Source organism: Cupressus sempervirens, chromosome 2 (genome assembly GCF_028749045.1).
Source record: "Cupressus sempervirens isolate cs-2001-9-10 chromosome 2, ASM2874904v1, whole genome shotgun sequence".
NCBI lineage: Eukaryota > Viridiplantae > Streptophyta > Pinopsida > Cupressales > Cupressaceae > Cupressus > Cupressus sempervirens.
Genome location: NC_143119.1, coordinates 710,946,925 through 710,969,122, shown reverse-complemented (window position 1 = coordinate 710,969,122; position 22,198 = coordinate 710,946,925). Strand labels below are relative to the sequence as shown.

Genomic DNA, 22,198 nt, shown 5'->3' with positions numbered 1-22,198 from the left:
TAGGAGAGAGTGAAAGTGTATTGTTGGTATGATATGTTGCTACTGGATTAGTCTTTCGTGTCCTGAAAGAACTTGCATTGCAAGTGTGTTGTAACCTTTGTGTTGAAGATAATACATTGTGCAGGTTTTGGAGGGGTGGGGTTGTTTAACCCAAAGGATTTTCCCCACTGGCATATCTTTGTGTTTATGTAATTTCTTTCTCTGTCTGTTTCCTGTATTCACGGTTGACTGCAATATTATTGTTTACATAATATCAAATCTGAAATTGTAAGGATTTAATAGGAATTTGCAGAATACTTTCCTTAAGGGATTAGTGTAGGAAGTTGTTTCTGCACCTAAGTTTCCTTACACATTTCAGGAGGTAATATCTCATTGATAGTTTATATTCTATTTTAAGTGGAAACGGAAGCCTGATTGGTGATTTATATTGAGGTTAAACAGCCTGTGTTATTGAGACAATCTTTGGGAAAAGAAATCATTTAGCAGCATTGGAGTTCTCCATGAAAGAAGAGTTGCTTGAAGAAATATATGATACATCCAACAAAGATTTCTAGATAGCGACTTAAAATAAATCCAAACTATCTTTCAACTATACGTAAATTATGAGAGATCTTATTTAATGAGCAAGGGGATCCTTACACCACACAACTAGCAAGAGAATGATCTATGACATACTAGCAGCCACATCTTTTTTTATCGCACCTTTTGCATCCACTAAAACTCCATAAACAATTATATGACTCCATGCTCTATAATTCCTATAGATGCATAATGGTCATCCTCCATGCCCTCCAGGTAATGTATGAGCATGGATGATAGAACATGGAAATTATGTAGACCCAAGCACAAACTAGGTATCACACCCAAACTAAGCATGAGCTAGACCCTCACATCTGGCTCGAATTCCCTAAGCATAAACAATGGAAACAATGTTCAAAAACGCAGCATCCATGGAAAGCCTAAATGCAAATATGTGAGCAAGCATAGCATCCATGAAAAGGCCTATATGTAATAAAGTCACAACAACAATCATAGGGAGCACACATATTTGGTAAGACGTTCAATTTTATGTTTCTTTGGTGTTCCCTCTTCTTCAATCACTTTTCCATAAAAAGGCTGAATTATTATACCATCCAAGTCTTATACAGATTTTAACTGTATTTAGGCAGTATCTAGACACAGATGCATATACAGGTAATATACACCAAATTAATAGTCTAGAAGTTGCACACATGTATCATAGCCTTCCTATGTGCTGGAAGAGAACATTTTGCATCTTATAATGGGTATACAGTTTTTCTAGTCTCCTTTCATTTTTAGGTTTTTATGAGATATATAATGTGGTTTGTATCAGCCCTATTCAATGTGTCTCCCGACCTTCCTAAGGTTTTATATGGATATAATTAAGACATGTGCTACGGCCCTAGCTAATCCAAATACATGTCAGACTTGGGAAATATGTGTTTGGAAGGAAAAGAGATGTAGACTGTTAAAGGATAGTAGCATTAACATAGTAAAAATTAGAAAGAACATTTCTTCAAACTGATACAACTATTCATACTGTAATTCTTGATGTCTACACAGATTTGAATAATTATTTACGAATCGTGACATGTAATGTGAAATCAGATGCAAAACCTAAAACACTATTTAAAATGTGTTCTCGCTATAAAGAAAATATGGATGAACATTATTATGTGTTGGACCAATGAACAAAACTGACAATAGGCAACATCTGATGTTTAACAATTGAGATCTAGTTTGAAAAATAACCTGCAGTAATACCCCAGAATCATTAGTAGCAAGAGAAATGTGTAGCTCATGAGTCTGCCAAGCATGAGAAGTATTAAATGACACACAGATTAATATCTATAAAGTATAAGTCAAATTGCTAGAGGAAATATTACAAATTGGAGTAAATTATCAATTACTACTAGAGAAGCCTATTAATGGGCATCTCTGGGTAAATCCAAAAGTGAAGAAAGGAAAAATTGGCCAATGGATCAGACCGAAAGAAGGATGGAACAGAGTAAACTTTGATGGAGCATCCGAGGGAAAGTTGAGCTTGCCAGGACATGTAGCGCAGGACTGGATTGGTAGTATAGTGGCAATGGGAGCCAAGAAGTTGATGGAATATATATCTATCTATATATATATACAATGAGGCGGACACACAAGCTGGATTATTGGCCATTAAATGACGAAAACATTATCCATATCAAGATTACACTTGGAGAGAGATTCTTTGATAATTATTAATGCTAATAAATGCGAGGACTTTAGCTTGGAAATTGAATAAATATATAAAAGTAATTAGAATTTTTTTAATTACATTTAAAGATTTTAAAGTTTCCCACATGATGAGAAGTGGCAACACCGTGTTGGACACTCTACCCAAGCTGGCAGTCTCATTAAATGATTGTCAGTTGGATGAGCTAAGCGAAGATTACCAAGCTCTACAGCTACAGCTCGAGTCTTTAGATTACCCATATACTGTCACACGCACTAACCATCCTGGCAAATTAAAGGTTGGCAAATGTGAAGGGCTTGGAAGAAGGTATCATTAATACCAAAGAGTCCTTTCTTTGCTATCACCTGGAGAAGCATCAATAAGAGAGGCAAGTGAGAGGGAAGCGACGTGGTGCAGATCAGAGAATAGAGGCCAACTGCACATTGATTACTTAGAGACAGAAAATTGTCTTTCCTCAGAAAATTTTGGAAAAGAGATTTAAAGGCATTTTCAAATTTGATGACCTTATACTCTGGCAAATAATAGACATTCCACTTGGAGGAATATATGAGGTCTGGGTATCACCATCGCTCAAACATTTATATATTCTCTTTGTTTATGGCCTAGGGTTTGGAACAAGGGAACAAGGATGAGGTACATTAGGTAATACAAAAGCGTATGAGGGAACAGCGGACTAATTGCATGAATTCTCTCTTGGCCATGGTACTAGTACGTGAGGTATTTCTTGCACAAAATGGAGATTGGATTCAGGCAGTTGGGTTCAACCATCATTACATCCCATAGTTCCAAGAATCACGGCGATTCATTCGATTCACGCAATTCGGCGATTCGATTCAAGCCAAACGATTTTTTGTGAATTGGTGAATCGAATCAGCGATAAAGGGTTTATGAAATAAGTTACTCACTAAATTTCAAGGGTTTTTTTAATTTTCCGATTCATGGCCGATTCGATTCCGATTCATGGCCGATTCACGATTTCATTCGGCCTTGCCGATTTCAATCCGATTCCGATTCTTGTTACTTTGTTACATCCATTCATACTATGGAGTGCATCAGGTGATAGAGAAGAACAACACATAGAGGCACACATTGGTTGGGATGCTTTAAAGGACTGTTTACGCGAGTGGAAGCTGGAGTGGAAAGTGAATTGAGACAGAAGTGGAGGAGAGTGGAAGGAAGCGTCTGAAGTTCACTCTGGACAACTACCGAGAGAATGGACCCCTTAAACTAGTGACAGAAAAATGAGGAAATCTTCATTTGAATGTTTTTGTATTAACTTTGTCCAATGATGTATATCCCTTATTAATTTTTTGTATGCTCCTTTAGAGGAAGTTGATGGTAGCAGATGTATAGGGCATACTTCTACGTAAAAATCTATATTTTGTAAAAGAAACTCAGGAACTAGTAGTACTAGTGTGGATAAGCTGACAGTTTAGTGATAGTTAGCAGTTATAGCTGGTATGGAGTCTATTTTAAAACAAACATGGAACAGCAATGCTCCTGTTTTTTAATAATTAATATAATATATCAAGTACTAATCAGAAAAAAAAAACAATGACTACTAGAGAAGCATGTGGATGTAAAATCTACCAGATGAGTACATGAATGGCACACGAATCACAATACCACAAGATGTAATATCCCATTATTGCATTTAAGCAAATTTGTGGCCATTATCCTATTTCCATATCTTCGCATGAGCTATTTGGCATTAAAAAAAGGAAAAGGAAATTAAATAATTAAGTTGTTAAAAGTAATATTTCTTTATTTGTGAGAGGGTACGCCAAAAGAGCTTGGGCAAGTGGTGGAGGGAGGCAAGGAGGGAACATCTGTGTTGGGAAATGTGCAGACTCTTCTTATAGCGCAGGAGCTGTTAATGGGAGTGTTGAATGGGACAAGAAGGTTGAATGCAAGGTCCAATGAGAGGCCTTATAGTCCACATCATACTATTTGTCCCTAGGACAAGAGTTCTTATCCTTGAGAGGAGGGAACTACAAAGTGCAGGTATGAGGGAAGGAAGACATGGCAACCTCCCAAATAGAAGTGGACAAAGAAGAGAACATGGTATTGACGCACACCAAAGTGGAGAAGAGGGGATAATGAGGGAGAAGTTGCCTGAAATAGTGAGCAAACATGTTAGGATCACTGTCATCAAAGCGAACAACAATGCGAGGACGGGGGTTGAGGGCACCAAGAAGGGGACAAGGGGGTACAAGGGACAGGGGGTGCAAGGGGATGGAGAGACAAAGCAAAGCATGGTCGGTCAAGGGGAAGGGGGAAATGGAGAAGTGGATTGAGGGGATGAAGGACTGTTGCGAAAGAGCGTAATCCAACATGCTAACACCACCATCATGAGGTCTGCACGTGAAAAAGAATGATCTAGGGAAGCTAGACAACCCATTAAGGATCGCCAAGTCCAAGGACTCACTAAGTTGTAAATGATGTATGCCATACTTGGTCAAGGGACCATCTCCATCCTTGGAAGATCTCTGAAGCCCCATGTAAATCAAGTCCATGTCCTCAATACATAGAGTTGGTCCCAAAACTAGTTTCTGAGAAGAACACCTAATTGAGTTTGTTGGTTTCACTTTCAAGTCATAGTTGTGCCTAAAAGTAAAGTTTTATAGTTTGGTGTTGGCGATGACATTTTTTATGTCCTTTGATATGATTTCTATTGCTAAGCTTTATGTGCAATTGGATGAGATTCTCAGGGAGTTTCTAGGAGCTAGATAGGTTGTACCATTTTTACCTATGTAGCTCGTACTCGTTGCTGATCATATTTAACCCCGTTTGCAGCAACCAATAAAAGGTCAATTGGAGGCCAATATCTTATGAAGGTCAAAGGCTCTCATCGGCTATTTGAGGACTAACTTGTATTGTATTTGATGTGAAACAAGCAGGTTGAAAAGGCCAGAAAGAGGTTTGGGAAGAGAGAGTTTGTGTCTAGCAGAATGGGGCTAACAAAAAAAAAAATTAATTTAAATTGCAATGCATATAAAACAGTTTAAGTCAACTATATAGTAGTTTAGCAATAACATCTTTTCAGGAGTTATAGTGAGGAGAAGATGGAGAGTGGTAATTTCATAGTCAAATTGGATAGCAAAAGATCGGCACTTCATAAAGCAAAAATAGTGGTGTCTATCATCCCATAGGTCCCATTGGACTTGCAGAAGTCTTCTATTATATTCTATCAGATTCTTTAATTTGCTTGGTGATTGAAGAAAACAAAAGGCATTATATTTCTTAGTTAGAGTTGTCCAAGAAAAGGATTGTCTAGGGAAACCATGTTATCATATTTATATATGTTATGGTGTTCTTTTATTTTTTGCATGTTCATTCTATTATATTTAGCATAGCTTGAGTTTGTATCAATTGTAACGTGCCTTCAATTTGTTTCTACATGTTATACTTATTAGTGTTAAAGTACTAAGAAGAAGTATTTATCATTAACAATTGTAATGGTTTTTGTTGATGAAATTATGAATAGACCTGAGAATAAATTGAACAATTACCAATCAAATATATGAATATGAAAAAAACCAACCCTAGATGAGAAACAATAACTAGTGCAACAAAGTACCTTCTTGAGGTCAAAATGTAGGCATCTTGCCCAATATTTGGATAGCATTTGATGCATAAAATAGAGATAAGTAGCTAACTTCCCTATGCAAACCAAACTACCTATCAATTTCATTCTACAATCAAGGATGATCCAACTACTATTATTGAAGAACTGAAGAACTATTTATATATACCATATAGCCAACCTCTCTACAAGAAAAAAATTGTCATGCTTTTTTCCTTCTTGTTAACAAGAGAAATTGATAACAAAATATTAAACTCTTATAGGAGAGGACAACCCCAAGATAAGCCCAAAAAAACTCAAAATTCCAATTAATATGTATCTCCACTCATGGGCATTCACTATTTTGTTCACTTCCATAAAAAAAGATGTACATTTTTTTACTTTTTTATTCAATCGGCCAACTTCTGCTTCAATCACCTATTTTTAGTTGTATTGAAATATTAGGAATATCCCTCGTGTAATAATACATGTTAGACTTACTTCTTCCTTGTTTCCTATCCATGTCCAAATAGGCTAAATGCTAATATAGTTTCCTTGTTTTTTTGTAGCAATTAACCTTGTTGTACCTATACAAGACTTTTCTACTATCAAAGAGAATAATTTCCACAGTCCATAATAATATGCTTTTGTTTCTGGATTCAACTGTGTGGAGAAATTTTCTATTATGTCAAGTTTTATACATTTCTATTATGATTTTTTTCTTTTTGGATTTGATTGTGTGTTTTAAAAACCATACACAATCAAATCTAGAAACAAAACAAAAAATCATTAGAAATGGATTGTGGAAACCTGATACTGTTAATCTTCTATTATGTCATGTTTTAAATTAAAACCTATCTTTCACCTTTGTCGAATAATTTTTAATCCTGCATACTTCTCACCATCTTATTGGTACTTTTCTAATTTGCAAGATCGTAAAAACTGAACATCCCTTCCTAAAGCTACAAGGGGTCCAATGTTGCGAGTTCCTAGGAGATTCAGGTGCACTAGCAATATGGAGCCATATATTTTTAAGTTTCAAGATCAGTTCATAGGTGCACACACTTAAGAAACTGAATCCAATGCATATGGACATACCTAGACAATGGTGCACCGATACAAAACATATCGATGCATGTAGAATCTCTACTACAAACCTCAATCCAAAAAAAATTCAAAATTTTCAAACTTGATTATGTTGGGTGGATATTTTGCAGTCGACAGTTTTGGGTAAAAATTCAGTTGCAAAATAGAATGACCAGCCACAGCGTGTAAGACAGAGTCTCTCCTACCTTAAAGGAAAGGCTCCCCCTTCTCATCATTCCTTGGATCAACTCAAGGTAAGCAAGAAGTCGAGAGATTCTATAAAATGGGTGTTAACAATATCCTTTCTTCTTATCTTTCAAGAAAGAATCCACTTACTCGTGGAGCAAGTAATGGACAGGGTTAATCTCTAACTACACTTCTATCAAGAGCTGGAAACAGTGATACCAATAAACCTTCACTAAGTCAAAGGCTAGCTGAAAATGTACCGGTTTGCCTCTAAGTCCGGTCATACTTCTATATGGAAAAGCTTTACAATTGGGGCACAAAGACTCCTAAAAGTAAGAATAACTTAACTATTTTGCGAATTAAGGAAGAAAATATAAGCTATAGACAAAGCTTCTAGTTGTACATTTCCACAATTGCTCTTGGTCAAAGCTCTAGCTCCAACTGCTTCTTAACTCTTTTCTATTTAATTCACGAGATACAATTACCAAGAACACGAGATAACATGAATCAAAGATAACTTAGATGAATTATAGACAAAGCTTATAACTCATGCAAGCAACAATCTTATTTAATCAAAGTTAACTCTCAAATGCTCCTTTGTATTCACTCTCTCAAAATAGTGCTTACACAAACAAAGTTTTGCTGGCACAATTTCTCCAAAGCTCTCTTGCATAAAGCTAATGATGATTTTACAATGAGGGGGCACTCCTTTATATAGGCACAAGAGTTGAGAAAAAGGTGGAGGAAAAAGTGGGAACAACTCAACCAACTTTGACCTAGTCTAACTACAAGAGAAAATTAAGGGTTACATGCAACTCACATTACATCCATTTGCATAAATGTAATTCACAATACATGTAATTACACTTTTTCATGTAATGCATCCTTTTACAACTACTAACATGAAATAAAAACAAAAACAACAATCCTAAAGATCGTTTCTCAGTGCCTTGAATTTGACAATGATGTCACGCATTATGGGAAAATCAGCAATTTCCATGGTCTTCGATATGGCTTCTACTCTCACTACATTTGTATATGTTGCTTGTACAACTTTGAAATTTGCTGCCATAATATACAAGTGTTTCACCGAGGATTTATACAAGACAAATTGGTTCATTGCATGTGAACCAAAGTCTTTGGAATCTACATCAGCATCGATCCTAATTGTATATTCTAAGTTTACTCTTTCTACTACAATGAGATTACCAGATTCATCAATAACATGGCATCCGATCTAGAGAAAATCACAAGTAACACTTGTTTCAACTGCTTGACAATCTCCAAAGGCTGCCTACAACTTTATGATCAGCTTCCTCAACGTCTCCTCTTTGTAACCAATGAGCTCTTGATATCTGAAGAACATTTCACATGACAAAAGAACGTGACATTAGACCAAGGCATCAAGATCAAATCTTACCATTTCATCCCACTCATCAAGGCTTCCTTTCAAATTATCTGCCTCTTGAGTCAAAGAAGAAATTAAGTTTTGCTCCATTTCATTCATCTCTTTGACGCGCTTAAGAACTGCAAATGTCTCTGTGATGGCTCGAACTCCTTCAGAAATGATTTCCTATATCCAAGACTTGATAGCTTCAATCAACTTTCTCTCCTTAGATGTTTGAAACATAATGACAACACTATGAGAAGATTGCTGTCAAATGACTTTGTTCATACGAGAGACCTCCTGTTTCAGTTGATTTTTCTTTTCCCATAGCTCATGATTGCTCTTTGATACATTAGCCAATGCATCTTTAGCATCTTGCAAACAACTCAAATGTGATTCCTTTCCGATTTCAACTTTAGTAAACTTGTAATTAGAATGAGTATGTCCCTTAACAGGTTTGTCTACCAGGGTCTCAACAACATCAACAAATTTTGTCTTATCTAAATCAACCAAAATCCTTGAAACAATCTTGTCTTTCAAAGATTTGGATTTGGTCTTCTTAACAAGGAGATTTTCTGGAGGAACAACCACTTTTATACTCTTCGTTGTTCTTTTGCTCAACCATGTAGGTAGGATGAAACTTTCATCCGTAAAAGCCGATATGGTGGAAACCATCGGCATTGATCCTGATTGTATTTCCATTGTAACAGAACAAGATTCAATATGCACCGCTGAAGGCATAGGAACATGTTGAGAAGACTCCATCATGAAAAGCTCAAATCCTGTCAAAGATGTATCAAGTTGGGAAACTTAACCACTTGTAAGAGTTGAAAAATCCTCAAACACATTTGCTAAATGTTCCTATTGTTGATTTGCAGGGATGCGAGGAGCAACAGAGGAAATAGGAAGAGCCATTATATTGACTTCCGAGACTAGAATGGAAGGATTAAAAACAGTGGAGAATGAATCCACATCGTCATCTACTTCATGCAGAAAAGGCTCTTCACGTATAGAAGGTGCACGAGCTTGTACAGGCTTTGGGGGAGATGTGATCATGATTTCCCCTTCTTCATCTAAATCTTCTTTATCAGATTTTGTTTCCAATTCTTCTTTTGATTCTTCCTCTGATTCTTGAATTGCTGCAGAGATTTGAGATGATTTAGCTCATTTTCCGCCCTTCAATTTGAATTTGAGAGAACCCTTAGCATCAGAAGATAAGGCACCATCTTTCCCTTTGATTTCCAATTGTGACTTTCTGCCAGGAGGACCAAAACTTCCACAATCAAAGCCCATCTTAGGATTTACTCTTTTAAGGCCTTTATTTTTCAACTATTTGTTCGTGTTTACCAAGATGGATTGAAATCTATCCATGATAGACGTACCTTCGTTTTGTTGCCACTGGATAGGAAAAAGGCACTTCTTATCAAAGCCGGCTTGATGAAACTCCGGATCAAGGATGTTTCCATTATCTTCAACTTGAAAATCTGAAGGAATCTCCAACACGTTAAGATCGATTAATAGCTGCAAGGATAATTTGTAGTAATCCATCTTCATGATGTCAAAGCTTTGTCCTCATATCAATACAAATGTGCTCGATGCGATGAACATGAGTGTAAGCTCTTTTCATTTGAGAATTCATCTCTCGGTAATCAAAGTCAAATCTGGCCTTGAACTTCTTCAAGGTGATCAACTCCATGTTCTTTGCTTTAGTTAAAGAAATTATCGAATAGTTGCCTATAGCCAAAGTAGTTGGGGTAATGCTGGAACCAGGCCTATGCATAGCTTGTTGATCACTCTACACATCCATGAGCTATCTAGCTAGCTCCATCAAGATGATTCGTTCTATAGCATACCTTGGTAAGGTATATAGCTCACCTTTGAAATACCCAACTCTCAAAGTATGTTAAAGTTAGAAACTAAATGAAAATACAACCGTATTGGTTCACCTTGTCCTATGCCGCATCAAATACTCTTTTGACAGATAACTATTTATTGAACAAGCACCAGAAATGCCCAAAAAAGGCATCTTGGACTCTTCTATAATGAAATTTACTATTTGCCAAAGTGATTTGGTCATAGTAATCCCAAATAGGAACCTGAAGACAATTTCGCTTGAGAGGCCAGAGAAAGATCTCATGGCAACAGCAATGTAAACAAAGTAAAATTAATGTAAAAGGGTACCGAAGTTCCCACATTGAGTATCTGCTGGAAAAGTGCAATGCTGATAAGCTCTCCCCAAAAGAGTGTTCTTTATTCTCCACCATTTGAAACATGAACTTATACATCCATGGCTCGAAATCAGTAGAATCTTTAAGGCCGTAAATCCTACTAAGAAGGATGATGAGATCCTTATATTCTTGTTTAAAGTTAGACTAATGAACGGTCTTTGGCCATCTTGAGAAGTTGTTTCTTTTATTATCTAACCAGTAAAGGTTAACATACTTCTGATAATCACCTTTCTGCCCATTCCAACATGCCGAAGATGATTCTTTGGTCAAATCTGCACATTCTGCTTTATGTGGAACCTTGAAGATTTGTTCAATGACCTCAGGATCAAGGCTAATGACAACCTTGCCGTCAGCGTCCTTGATAGTCTTCATCTTTGGAGTAAAATGCCATGCACATCCAAGAATGAAATCAAGTTCTATGGGGGCCATAGGGAAAGTAAACACCAAATGAATATTACTTCTTTTGATATGCTTCATTTCATGGCCAATTGGAGTTTCAACTCTCTGCAGAAAATCAACCACGTACACATGACCAATCTTCATGTCCATCACGTTATCCAGAATAGATATGACTAATGAGGGAGCTGCATGAGCCAATTCTTTATCATATTGATATTTCATTTTGCCTTTGGATTTTAATGGTGAGGACATTTCTTGTGCTTGTACCGCAACACAAAAATCTCAAAAGATAAATGCATCATCAGATGGAATTGTCATACAAATTGATTTGTGATCAACAAAGATTTGGAAACAAATTGGAGACTTGGTAGATTCAACGAAATGATCTCAAAGAAATCATATGCATATGCAATGGATGAAAATAAAATGAATGGAAAGCGGAATGAAGTGTTATAAAGGTGGAAGAATCAAAGATGGAATGAAATGAAATGAAATGAGAATGCGTGAAGGTGAAACGCATGGGAATGCGTACAAATGAAGATTGTTGATTTTCAAACGTGACTTAGGGTTTTCAAGGCATTATTGCATGAAAAATGAGTACACGGAAGTGCAACATGCAACGGGAGATGGAAGGTGAGATGAGATGCGAATGCGGATGGTGGATACACTTCACATGTAAGTGCGAATGGAGGATGAGATAGAAAGCATAGAAAGATGTGAAAACATGTATTTGCTCATGGAGATGTAAATGCAAATGGAGGGATAATGAGCTTTATAGTCACTTTTGGTAAAAAGATGAAGTCAAAGTACATGGAAGATGAAAATGACATCTTTTTGACTTTTCAAAAAGTGACTTTTAATCAAAATCAGACCTTTTGGATGCAATACACGTAAGACATTTCGTGTAATCCTGTCATTCGAATGGATGCAAAAAGTGAGATGAGTGAAAATAGAAGTGGAAAATGGGATTACATGCATGTATGGGTGGTGAATGAGATGGGATACATGTAATCGCATTCGTCGAATAAGAGGTGAGATGTTGTGACATAGAAATGGAATGTAGAACGTGATGATGCTTTCACATGAAGTGAAGCAACAATAAGTTCTTGGGAAAGAACTTGTGACTTCTCCAAAGTGGAGAAAACCGACAAGCAAACACAATACACAAAAACACAAAGAAAAACGTACCTTTGGAAAGTGACTCAAACATGCCAAAATGCAAAACACTTCAACACTCAAATTCGAAATTGGAACTTGGAAAAGAACCAAAAACATAAAAACAAACAAATTCTTCATTTTTAAAGGAAAAATGCACTTTCCATGGCATAGATTTTAACAAGTGGCAATCATCAAGCAATTATGTGCATAAAATCAGCAAGATAAGCACAAATTAAATAGCAAGAAAGAAGAAGTCCACAAGAAGATTAAGTGCCAAAAATGAAGGAAAAAGATGCTCCAATGTTAATTCTCCAAAAACGCTAAGACTTTTTCCAACTTTGCAAATTTGAATGGGAAAGGGCAGCAAACAAGGCGTTTTGCATGCTAGATGCCAAAACGTGCCCTAAGAATCTCCAAGATCTAATGTTTTTGGGATGCATGTGCCTAGGACATTTTTGGTGAAAAGCGTTTTTCACCAAGATGCATGAACAAATCGATTTGGGTTTAAACACCAAAATATGCATCAACATGCAATGTAATTAGCAAATAAGCTCAAATAGACTTGTATTGGAGAAAAAACATGGATCAAAAATGGAGTTATTTGCTTATTTCCTCAAAAATGTGCCCTAGATTGGAGCTCTCAAAATCGATTTTCAGCATGATGAATCCATTTTTGATGCAAGGAAAATCATTGCAAGTAAAAACGCCTCCAATAGAGAAAATTCCATGCAAATCCATCAAGAAAATCTCCATTTATGATCAAAATCGGGTTCTTGGAGGGCAAAGACATGCATTTCTTCAAAATCGGACTTTTTTGGAGGCCAATACACATATTAAAACATGCTTTAGTTTAAAATCGGACCTTTTAGAGTCAATAGCATATTTTAAAATGTGCAAACAAGGAAAATCGGACCTTTCTGGGTCAATAGCATATTTTAAAATGTGCAAGCAATCAAAATCAGACCTTTTAGAAGGGAATGGTCATTTTAAGTTACATCCCACAGTTTTGATGTAAAGACATAAAAACATACCTTTTGATGCAATGACATCAAAAAGGTTCACTTATGATAACTTTTTGATGTAATGGCATCAAAAAAGTCCACCAAGTTGAACTTTATATATAGTGACATGTAAAATGTCCACTTTTGATGAATTTTACATGTAATCACATATAAAATGTCCACTTTTGATAACTTAAAGTCATTTAATTCACTTAAATTTATAAAAGATGTTACTAAATGGGTCATAAACAATATTTATCTATCATATTTAAAAATATAACATATAAACATCACTTAAAAAGTAACATTTAAATGAGCATTTGATTTAAAAATCAAAAATTAAACTAGAACTATATAGTTGTATAGTTACTTTAAGTGAAAAATTAAAAAGAAAATTAAATTAAAATTATAATATAAAGTGCACTATAGTCACTTTAAGTTAAAAATTTAAAGTTAAAGTAACTTAAAAACATAACAAAAAGTGAATTTAAGTTATACTTATCAAAAAGTGAAAGTCAAATTAAAAATATAACATCATATTTTTAATTCATGTTGTTGCACCAAAAAGGTCCACTTTTGAGGCACCAAAACGAGCATATCTCTTGACTGATGACTTTGATTGAGCTCTAGGTTAGACCGAATCGAAGAAAAAATCGAAAGGCATGCATGAGCAAAACCAAAGAACTAAAAACCAACAAAAGCAACGAAAAGGATGGTGAAGGCTTCAAAAATCAAGCAAAGGCTCGACAAAAAGCAAAATGAAAAACACTTGACGAAAGCCTTCAATAAAATGATTTGATATACGAATTGAAATGGATCGATCGATCAACATTAAGCAATTGAATATCAAATTCAAGCTTAGAGAAACACGAAACTAGCTTGAAAAAGTTTCATGTTGTTACCAACATTTTGTGGTGACAAAATGCAAGACAACAAATTATAGGCACACATCATTACATACCAATTTTTTCTTTTTCTCCAAACTATTTGTGTGCGTCAAAGGAGAAAATGTTTAAGAAAAAGCATTTCTAGATTTGTGAGATCGTAACAAAGCAAAAAGTTCCACAATAAAGAAAGAGAGCGTATACAAATTTAGGCATGCCCTCATTAAGAAAGGATGAATTTGTCTAAATGTTAAGGAGCCCATGGTTAGGCATGTGCCTGTACAAAGAACGTGTTTTTCAAAAAAGTCAGGTAAATACCACAGGCCCGTGCATGCGAAGGAGGTGCGCTTCTATAAAGAAATTAAAATTCAATTTTGTTGAAGAAACTATTCCAAATTTCAACACTTGCCAATATGAACAAGTCTTTTAGTTACATTTTCTGTGTCTGAAACAAAGCAAACCATTCATTCAACCATTTGTCAATCCACATATATGTGCATGTTAAGGAACAAAGATGTCCCCATACGTAGAAACCAACTTTCAGATCCGTGAGAAAAGGTAGAAGTGTATGGTGCTGAATAAAGAAATTCAAAATATATTTCAAGATTTTTCAGATAATTAGCCATGGTAGAAGGACAATATGCAGAATCATTAAAGCCATTTAGAGTCATCTACTCATTAGTCTAGTTTTGGCCTGCAGTAGAAATAGCTTATCCATTTCAAAGTGGAGCATATTCTGTAGTTGGAACTGTTTATAGCCTATGATATGTCTAGCAGTCCCTATTTTTAGATCAAAAAGTCCTTGCCATTTTTACCTTGTGTCTTTTTTAGCATTTGCTATTTATAGCCTAAAGTCATCTATTTTCAAATCTGTTGCCATGTGGTATTTTTGACCATTTAAGACACTTTCTGAATTTGTACTAAATTAAATCTACAGCTTAGCAAAGGGCTGCATGATTTTAGTTTTCATATTAGCGGATAAAATTTTGTAATAAAATTTGCATTTAATACAAATAGTTATTTATAAGAGTAAACGTAGTGTTAATGTTTCATACCAGAAATATAAATAACCAGCAAAACAAAATAACGCACAATAAGACGCAACAAATTATCCTAGGAAAACCCTCCAACTTGAGGGAGGAGAAACCCAGCCACAGATATCACTATTATTTTTAATGAAAGAGCAGAAGACTGCTTTGCAATTTGCCCAAACACTAGGCTAAACTGAAGTGATGATCATTGCACCTATGAATATGCATACAATAATAAATACTCCTTAGTATCAATCTCTAAGAAAACAAAAAATATCAATCTACGTTCATACGAATTCCTCCTAGAATAATATATAAAATTGTCTTGACCCTTCATTGTCTTGCCGTTACAAATTGTAGGCCCTTTGTTGTCTTGACCCTTCCTTGCCTTGATGTTACAAAGAGGATGATGTTATGTGTGAGCTGGCTTCAATAATATATTTCTTTATTCCAAATACAGGAGAGAAATATAACTCCTACAGCTATAACGTCAACACATAGCACTTTGCTTCTTATTTATTTTCATAAAGTAACTTCGTAAAGAGTATGAGTGTCTTTTTGCACTTTTAAGTAATGATTTCTCACACCTACATTTGTTGAAGTTGTTATTCATCAAGTATTTGGTGTTGTTATCCTGAAGTTTTTATTGACTCTGACATTTAATGCACATAGTTTTCTTATATATGTTTATTGAGATGTCTTGCTATGTATGCTAAGGGTTAAATTGTCTCACAAAATTTGCAAGCTTTATATTGCAAATGAGTTCAGAGTTGTAGCTTGGGATTTGTATTCAGATCTACATTTAATTTAATCATAACACTCATTTTTATGTATTAGCCTATTCAACTCTGTGTCTTCTTACCATGTTCAATCTCTATTTTTAATTGAACAATGTAAGCATGTAGTCCTAGGATCTGTTTTAAGTCAAAAAGGATAAAATATTTGCCCAATGTTAAAAGAGCATCTTAGTCTTTTACCTTAGGTATAATCCAAAAGATAAACATTTACATTTTGTTCAGCATAAACATTAACTACCCCTAAAGTGATTGTAAAGATTGTAACTTGTAGGTACATATTTTCCAATTTTAAGTTGGTCGTTTAATTTACAAGGAAGTTGTCATTCTAACTTGAAGAATCTTTTTTGTTTTAATTCCACATCTATTCCATTTTGTGTTACACTGAAAAGCGTGAACTGAAACACTAACAGTAACAAACCTGCACAATAATATTTCTCATCCAAATGCTTAAGACATCTAATAATTTAGATTTCTTAATTACAAAATGAAGATTTGAATCCTGATTATCAACCATTAAAACGACATCAATGCCTACTTTAATTTACTTGAGATTTAAATTCCCAATAGCTAATTTGGCATTAATCATATAACAATCTTTGGGCATGATTATTTTAATGGCAAAATGATAACCTTTTTTATGATCGCTAGTTAATCTAAAATAATTCATGCAAAGATACTTGAGTGTTATTGCAAATAATTTGCCACAAAATTTGCAAAACTAAAAGGTGACATGATATGAACTGATCTTCAGATATGGACTAAAAGCCAAACCCTTACATGTAGAAATTTAAACCAGCAACAGCTACACTTTAAAAAGACAGAACAATAACTAAAGAAATCTACAGTTATAAGTACTTGTTGATTAGAACATGCACACCTGACTCAAATGTGACACGTAATTTTAGCATTAATGTAGAAGACATTGATATATTATTAGCTGATTTTTATGCATCGAGATTAAGATTTTGAGGCAGGATTTAAATACCAATAGCATGGGACAACGATGAGAGAACAGCTGCTGGAGATGGTAATGGACCAAATGTGATAACTGGATAGAATGATGGAGCCGAAAATTTTATGGTTGAGCCAGTTCGCAAATCCACCTAACCAACAAGATAAAAGCTGAATCAGAAGAGCAGTATTCATAAGTCCTTCAAGACCATAAACTGTTACATCCTCATGTTTGCAGACAGAGAACAGTGAAATGCATTATATTCTCCTTTTGCCCCAAAATATCGGTGCCTCCACCACATAAGTCCTAGAAAGAATATAGGAAAAGACAAAAATGCAATCTACTTTATAGCAGATCCACCTCACACCGCTTTGTAGTGTCAGCAAGAATTCCATAAGATTCCCCACTTGGGAAAACGGCCAAAACCCATGGATGAGACTGATATAGAGATGTTGTACTAACACCATAACCCCAAGCATCGGTGTTCCATGTAAATACCTATAATGGGGAAAGTGAAAACAATATCAAGTCATGGACTTGCAGAAGATACACTATGTCAACCAAGCATATCAAAAATAATTCTCTAGATTTCACAGAGCTCAAATTGAGGGAAAGGCTGGTAAAATTACCTAACAATCATAATTACTTACTAGTAGCAGTCTGTCCAGAACTATGTATCAGAAGTACTAAATAGCATCAATAAGATATAACGAAACAAGTGATTTATAAGGCTATAATTCAAATTTTAAGGTTCAACGCTATTAATTACTATAATATATAAATAAGGCATTGGTCAGCTTGTCTCTGGTTCCTGTTAAAACTCAAGGCACTAACAACTGTAATCATATGAAACTGACTTGTAGATACTCATGCCAAATCCAAACTAATGTTTGTGCTCTCAATTAAGACAATCATAGGAATCATAAGTACACCTAAATGAAAAAGAGAACCATAAGTACACCTAAATGAGAAAGAGAACCTGCGTGATTCTTTTAAGTATAATAACTCACCCGCTTGCCTGCCCGCTCAAGCGAACCACTAACCTCTCCAGTACCATATAAAGAAGAGCCACTTGGAAGCTACATTATTAACACATGAAAAGCAAAAATGATTCAAAAAGCGTTGTGAATTAGTCATTGAATGATTTCATAAGCCTAAATGTGAAAATAACATGTTTATCTGTCATGTAAAGAGTCAAATTTTGGAGATAGTGTCAAACCTCAACAGTAACAATTTGTTGGCCATGCTTGCACTTGCAAAATGGAATGTAATCTGGCACCTTGTGCGTAGAAACTTCCAGAAGAGCATCTCTAGCTCTAGGATTCAAAAATGATATGCTTGGAAATGATTCTTTCCTTGCATCCCCATCACAGTCAAAACGATAAACACCTTCTTCAAGTATAGGCATGAAAACCATTTTTCTTGAAAAGTCCATGTTTCTTGTTCCTGGCAGCTCATCCTGGTCAGCCATCCTTGATGTATATTGTTGATCCTTCAATTTGGATGAATTTACATGTAAGACTCTTTCCTTTGTATAAGGATCACCACCTGTTACAGATTAAATTTAGAATTTGGCTTCATCCATGTTGGCAATGACTTTCTTTTTGCAATCTATATAGCACAACATGGATTTTTATAGCATTTTTCATTCTGTCCTTCTAATGTTCTTAGTTCCTTCTCTCACTGCAAGGTATAGGCAGCGTGCTCCATCTATAAACTTTCATAAATCAGTATTGAAGGTAAAGAATATATCCCTAACCATTACTGATTGATTCCTCAAGACTGAAGAGACAAATGAATAATTTTTTGCCATGTAACTGAGTTGTAATCAATCTCATACACCATGAGACAATTATAGTCTATAGAAAATGCAATATTGTCAGGAAACACTACTATAATAGTTATAATTATATTGATTTATAAAGAAATTAAAAAGGCAGAAGAAAAATATATATGCTAGAATACTTTATGCAGTTAAAAATCAAAAGTTGCACACATCAAACAGTGGATTTTGCAGGACCTTCATTAACAATCTCATCCTACTTTATTTGTATTCAATACTCTCAAACAGTTCACAGAGATGAATAGACAAACAATGGAAAATGCATTCACTTAGATTACAGTGCATGAAGATGAGGTTAATCTCTTTTTGTGAATGGTGTTTCTTTTTATAAAAATAGTTCAAAAATCATATGATTTCAGCATTTTATATTAGAATAAGGCTTGGAAAACTGAAAACTGCATTTTGTAGGCACGTGGTGGAAATAAGGAGTCAAATCTGGAAAACTACAAATCAAGATTAAATAAGCAAATACAGCTAATATATTTACTCTCAAGAAAAATGTGTATCTAAACATCTGAGATAACAAAAGCACATATTCATATAACTCAAAACTTTTCTTCACCTAAAGTCTTGTTGAAACTACATGCAATCGTTCTTACTACAGAGAAACACTTCCCAATTTGGAATGTAGATGTAGTGAAAGCACACTACAATCTGTTTTGTCCTCTCATGAATAATTGTACTCATGCTCAATCAGACTATCTTGATTATATTCATGATTATATTTGAGCATTCCTCTCAACCACACCTGCTTACGTCATTCCAAAAGATTACCTGTATTCTGTTTCCGTCGATGGCAATGAAATAGCTGATTGTTGCATACTCGCCTCATACATTGTTGCTGATCTTGTGTTAACTTGTGTATACAACTAGGTTCGAATTCCCAGATCTTTTATATTGCATTTGTTATGGATCATTCCACCTCAGATGACTTCTCAAGACAACCAAAATACAAGATAAAGATGTTGGACAATACGTGCCTAAACATAAACCTCACAACATCTCTAGCTGTATATGACTCATGAGTTTTTTTTCTCGGGGAGTTTTTTCAACTTTTTCATGCAGAAAACTTGCAAGAGTTTTTTTGAAAAAACTCAGAGTTTTATCAAAAAACACACCATGGTTTTACAAAAACTTGTCGAGACTGAGTTAAAAAATTAGGTACGGCAGAATAAAAGACCCAGAACAGCAGAAGTGAAAATCAATTCATTTTTTTTGTGCTCTCTTTTTCTGCTCAAGAGAAAAAAGGTAAAACAGCCTCCCAAGCTTCTCCAAGGTCATGTGCAACAATTTCAGTCAATTTGAAGTGGATTTGAAGCACATTTGAAGCACATTTGAAGTAGATTTGAAAACAGAATTGAATTCCGGGGTAGGTTTTCTGATTTTCATTATTTCTTTTTTCAAATTATTTTTATCTCCTTTTTGTTGCATCTAGGTTTATAGAAACTTAATAATGGCATTTCCTAAGTAATCTATATTGCTTTAGACCTAATGAACAAGATTTAATTCCATTTTTGGACAATTTGTACTTATGTTTTTAATGCTTTCCCAAGAATGTCAATTTTTCCATAAATTTCAAACCCTAACACGTTTTTCTTGTTTTTTTTCAAGTTTTAATTGTCTCAAATTAATTTAAACTAATTTAGTTTGTCTGCTAAATTTTTACTAAAGTATTAACTTGTGGTTTTGATTTATACATGTAGGTTGATTTATAATGGCAAATAGAAAAAGAGTTATAACTAGTTCAGCTACAGAGTCTATCTCACTAGATGCATGCCCATCTAAATAGGGCACTTGGCCCATCTAAATAGCCCATCTAAAGTGCTAGAGATAAGGCTTGGAAGCATGTCCTTGAAGGACCGGAACCTGATTTCATAATTTGTATTAAGTGTGAAAAACAAATTTATAAAGACATAAACCACTTGAAATACCATCTCGTAGGCATCACTAAGCATGATACAAAGGTCTATCTTGAGGTTAGATAGGAAATAAAAAGAGACATTAGTGTCTTACTTGCAACCCAAGAAGAGAAAAAACTGCGAAGGGAGAGGACAAAACTAGCCATGAAAGCAAGTATAGCTGAATCTCAAGGTGTTACAATCAACCTTAAAGAAGAAGCAACACTTTAGGGCATAGTGAGCTCTCTCCGTGACCCATGCATTCACAAATCCACTACCACCTTAGACATCGTTTTTGCTACTTCTATTAGTTCTACAGTCTATATGTGATTATTCGTGCACAGAAACACATCTAGAGCACAACCATCATTGGGACAACTGGGTGGAATAGGAAGGTGCATGAGTGTACAAAAATTGCTTGTGTTGATTTTTGGTACTTCAGCGAAATCTCCTTCAATGTGGCAAACAATCCACATTGATTTGATTTGGTTGGTTACTACATTGGTTATAGCAGGAAAAGCTACAAGTTGCCTTCTCGTGCACATTTGAATGGGAGGTTAGACCAATTGTTTTAGTTTTTAGATGTTTTACTTTCTGTTTAGATAACTTATGTTGAATTTCAATTTTGAGTGTAGACTAAATTTATGTTCTTTTATTCGTATTTATAGTAATAACTAATTTATGTGGAATTTAAGTTATTTTTTTATCAAAATTGTGTACAAGTTAATTTCCCTTCATAGTTGTAGGTTGCTTACCAATGCAATTGATAGGGCAAAGGAAGTGGTAGACATGCAAAGAAAATAATAGAAAAAAATTGGTTGCACTAATCTTTCTGATGGGTGGACGGATAGCAAAAACCACATCATCATTAATGTTTTGGTTGTTTGCTAAAATGAATTGGTGAATGCCTCCAACAAGGTGAAAATACTAAAAGTTTGGCTCTAATGTTAAAGCAAGTTACCATGGAGGTGGGAGTTGAAAATGTAGTGCAAATAATGATTGATAATGTACCAACATATTGGCAATTGGTAGAATCCTCCAAGAGAAACATAGAACACTTTTTTGGACACCTTATCTAGAACATGTCCTTGACCTTCTTTTGGAGGACGTGCACAAACTAGATTGGGTGACACCAATTGGAGAGGATGCAAGGAGGATCACAAAATAGATCTACAACCACCCTTGAGTTCTTAGCCTGATGAGATAACACACCCAAGGGAAAGAGTTGGTAAGATTAGATGTCACAAGGATTGCAATGATTTTCTTAACGTTGCAAAGAATTCTTAGTTTATTGATGGCTTTGAAGAAAATGTTTGAGTCAAGCATGACTAGACTCAATTTATTTGAATAAGCATGAAGGAGAGAGTGGTGCATGCATTGTCTTTGACAACCTACTTGAACAAAAAGCTACACAAATTGCAAAGGTAACTTGAAAACTTGAATATCTGATTTTTTTTGTATTCAAGTATTTCATTATTAATTTGTAACATTAATGATTAATCTTTTTGTATTTGTCAATGGTTGGTGTCAGA

The 22,198-nt window shown here is 34.9% G+C and overlaps 1 protein-coding gene across 2 annotated transcripts in view; it reads right to left on the bottom strand.

The window, feature by feature from the left end:
* The window catches only part of HGL1 (heteroglycan glucosidase 1), a 245,265-nt gene that overhangs the window by 182,414 nt on the left and 40,653 nt on the right, over window positions 1-22,198 (bottom strand). For both annotated transcript variants that reach the window (XM_089815121.1, XM_089815120.1), the window contains exons 2-5: window positions 18,145-18,473; window positions 17,936-18,004; window positions 17,286-17,423; window positions 16,959-17,076 (exon numbers count right to left, since the gene is read on the bottom strand). In XM_089815121.1, coding sequence (XP_089671247.1) covers window positions 16,959-17,076; window positions 17,286-17,423; window positions 17,936-18,004; window positions 18,145-18,473 — 654 coding nt within the window. The remainder of the gene's footprint in view (window positions 1-16,958; window positions 17,077-17,285; window positions 17,424-17,935; window positions 18,005-18,144; window positions 18,474-22,198) is intronic.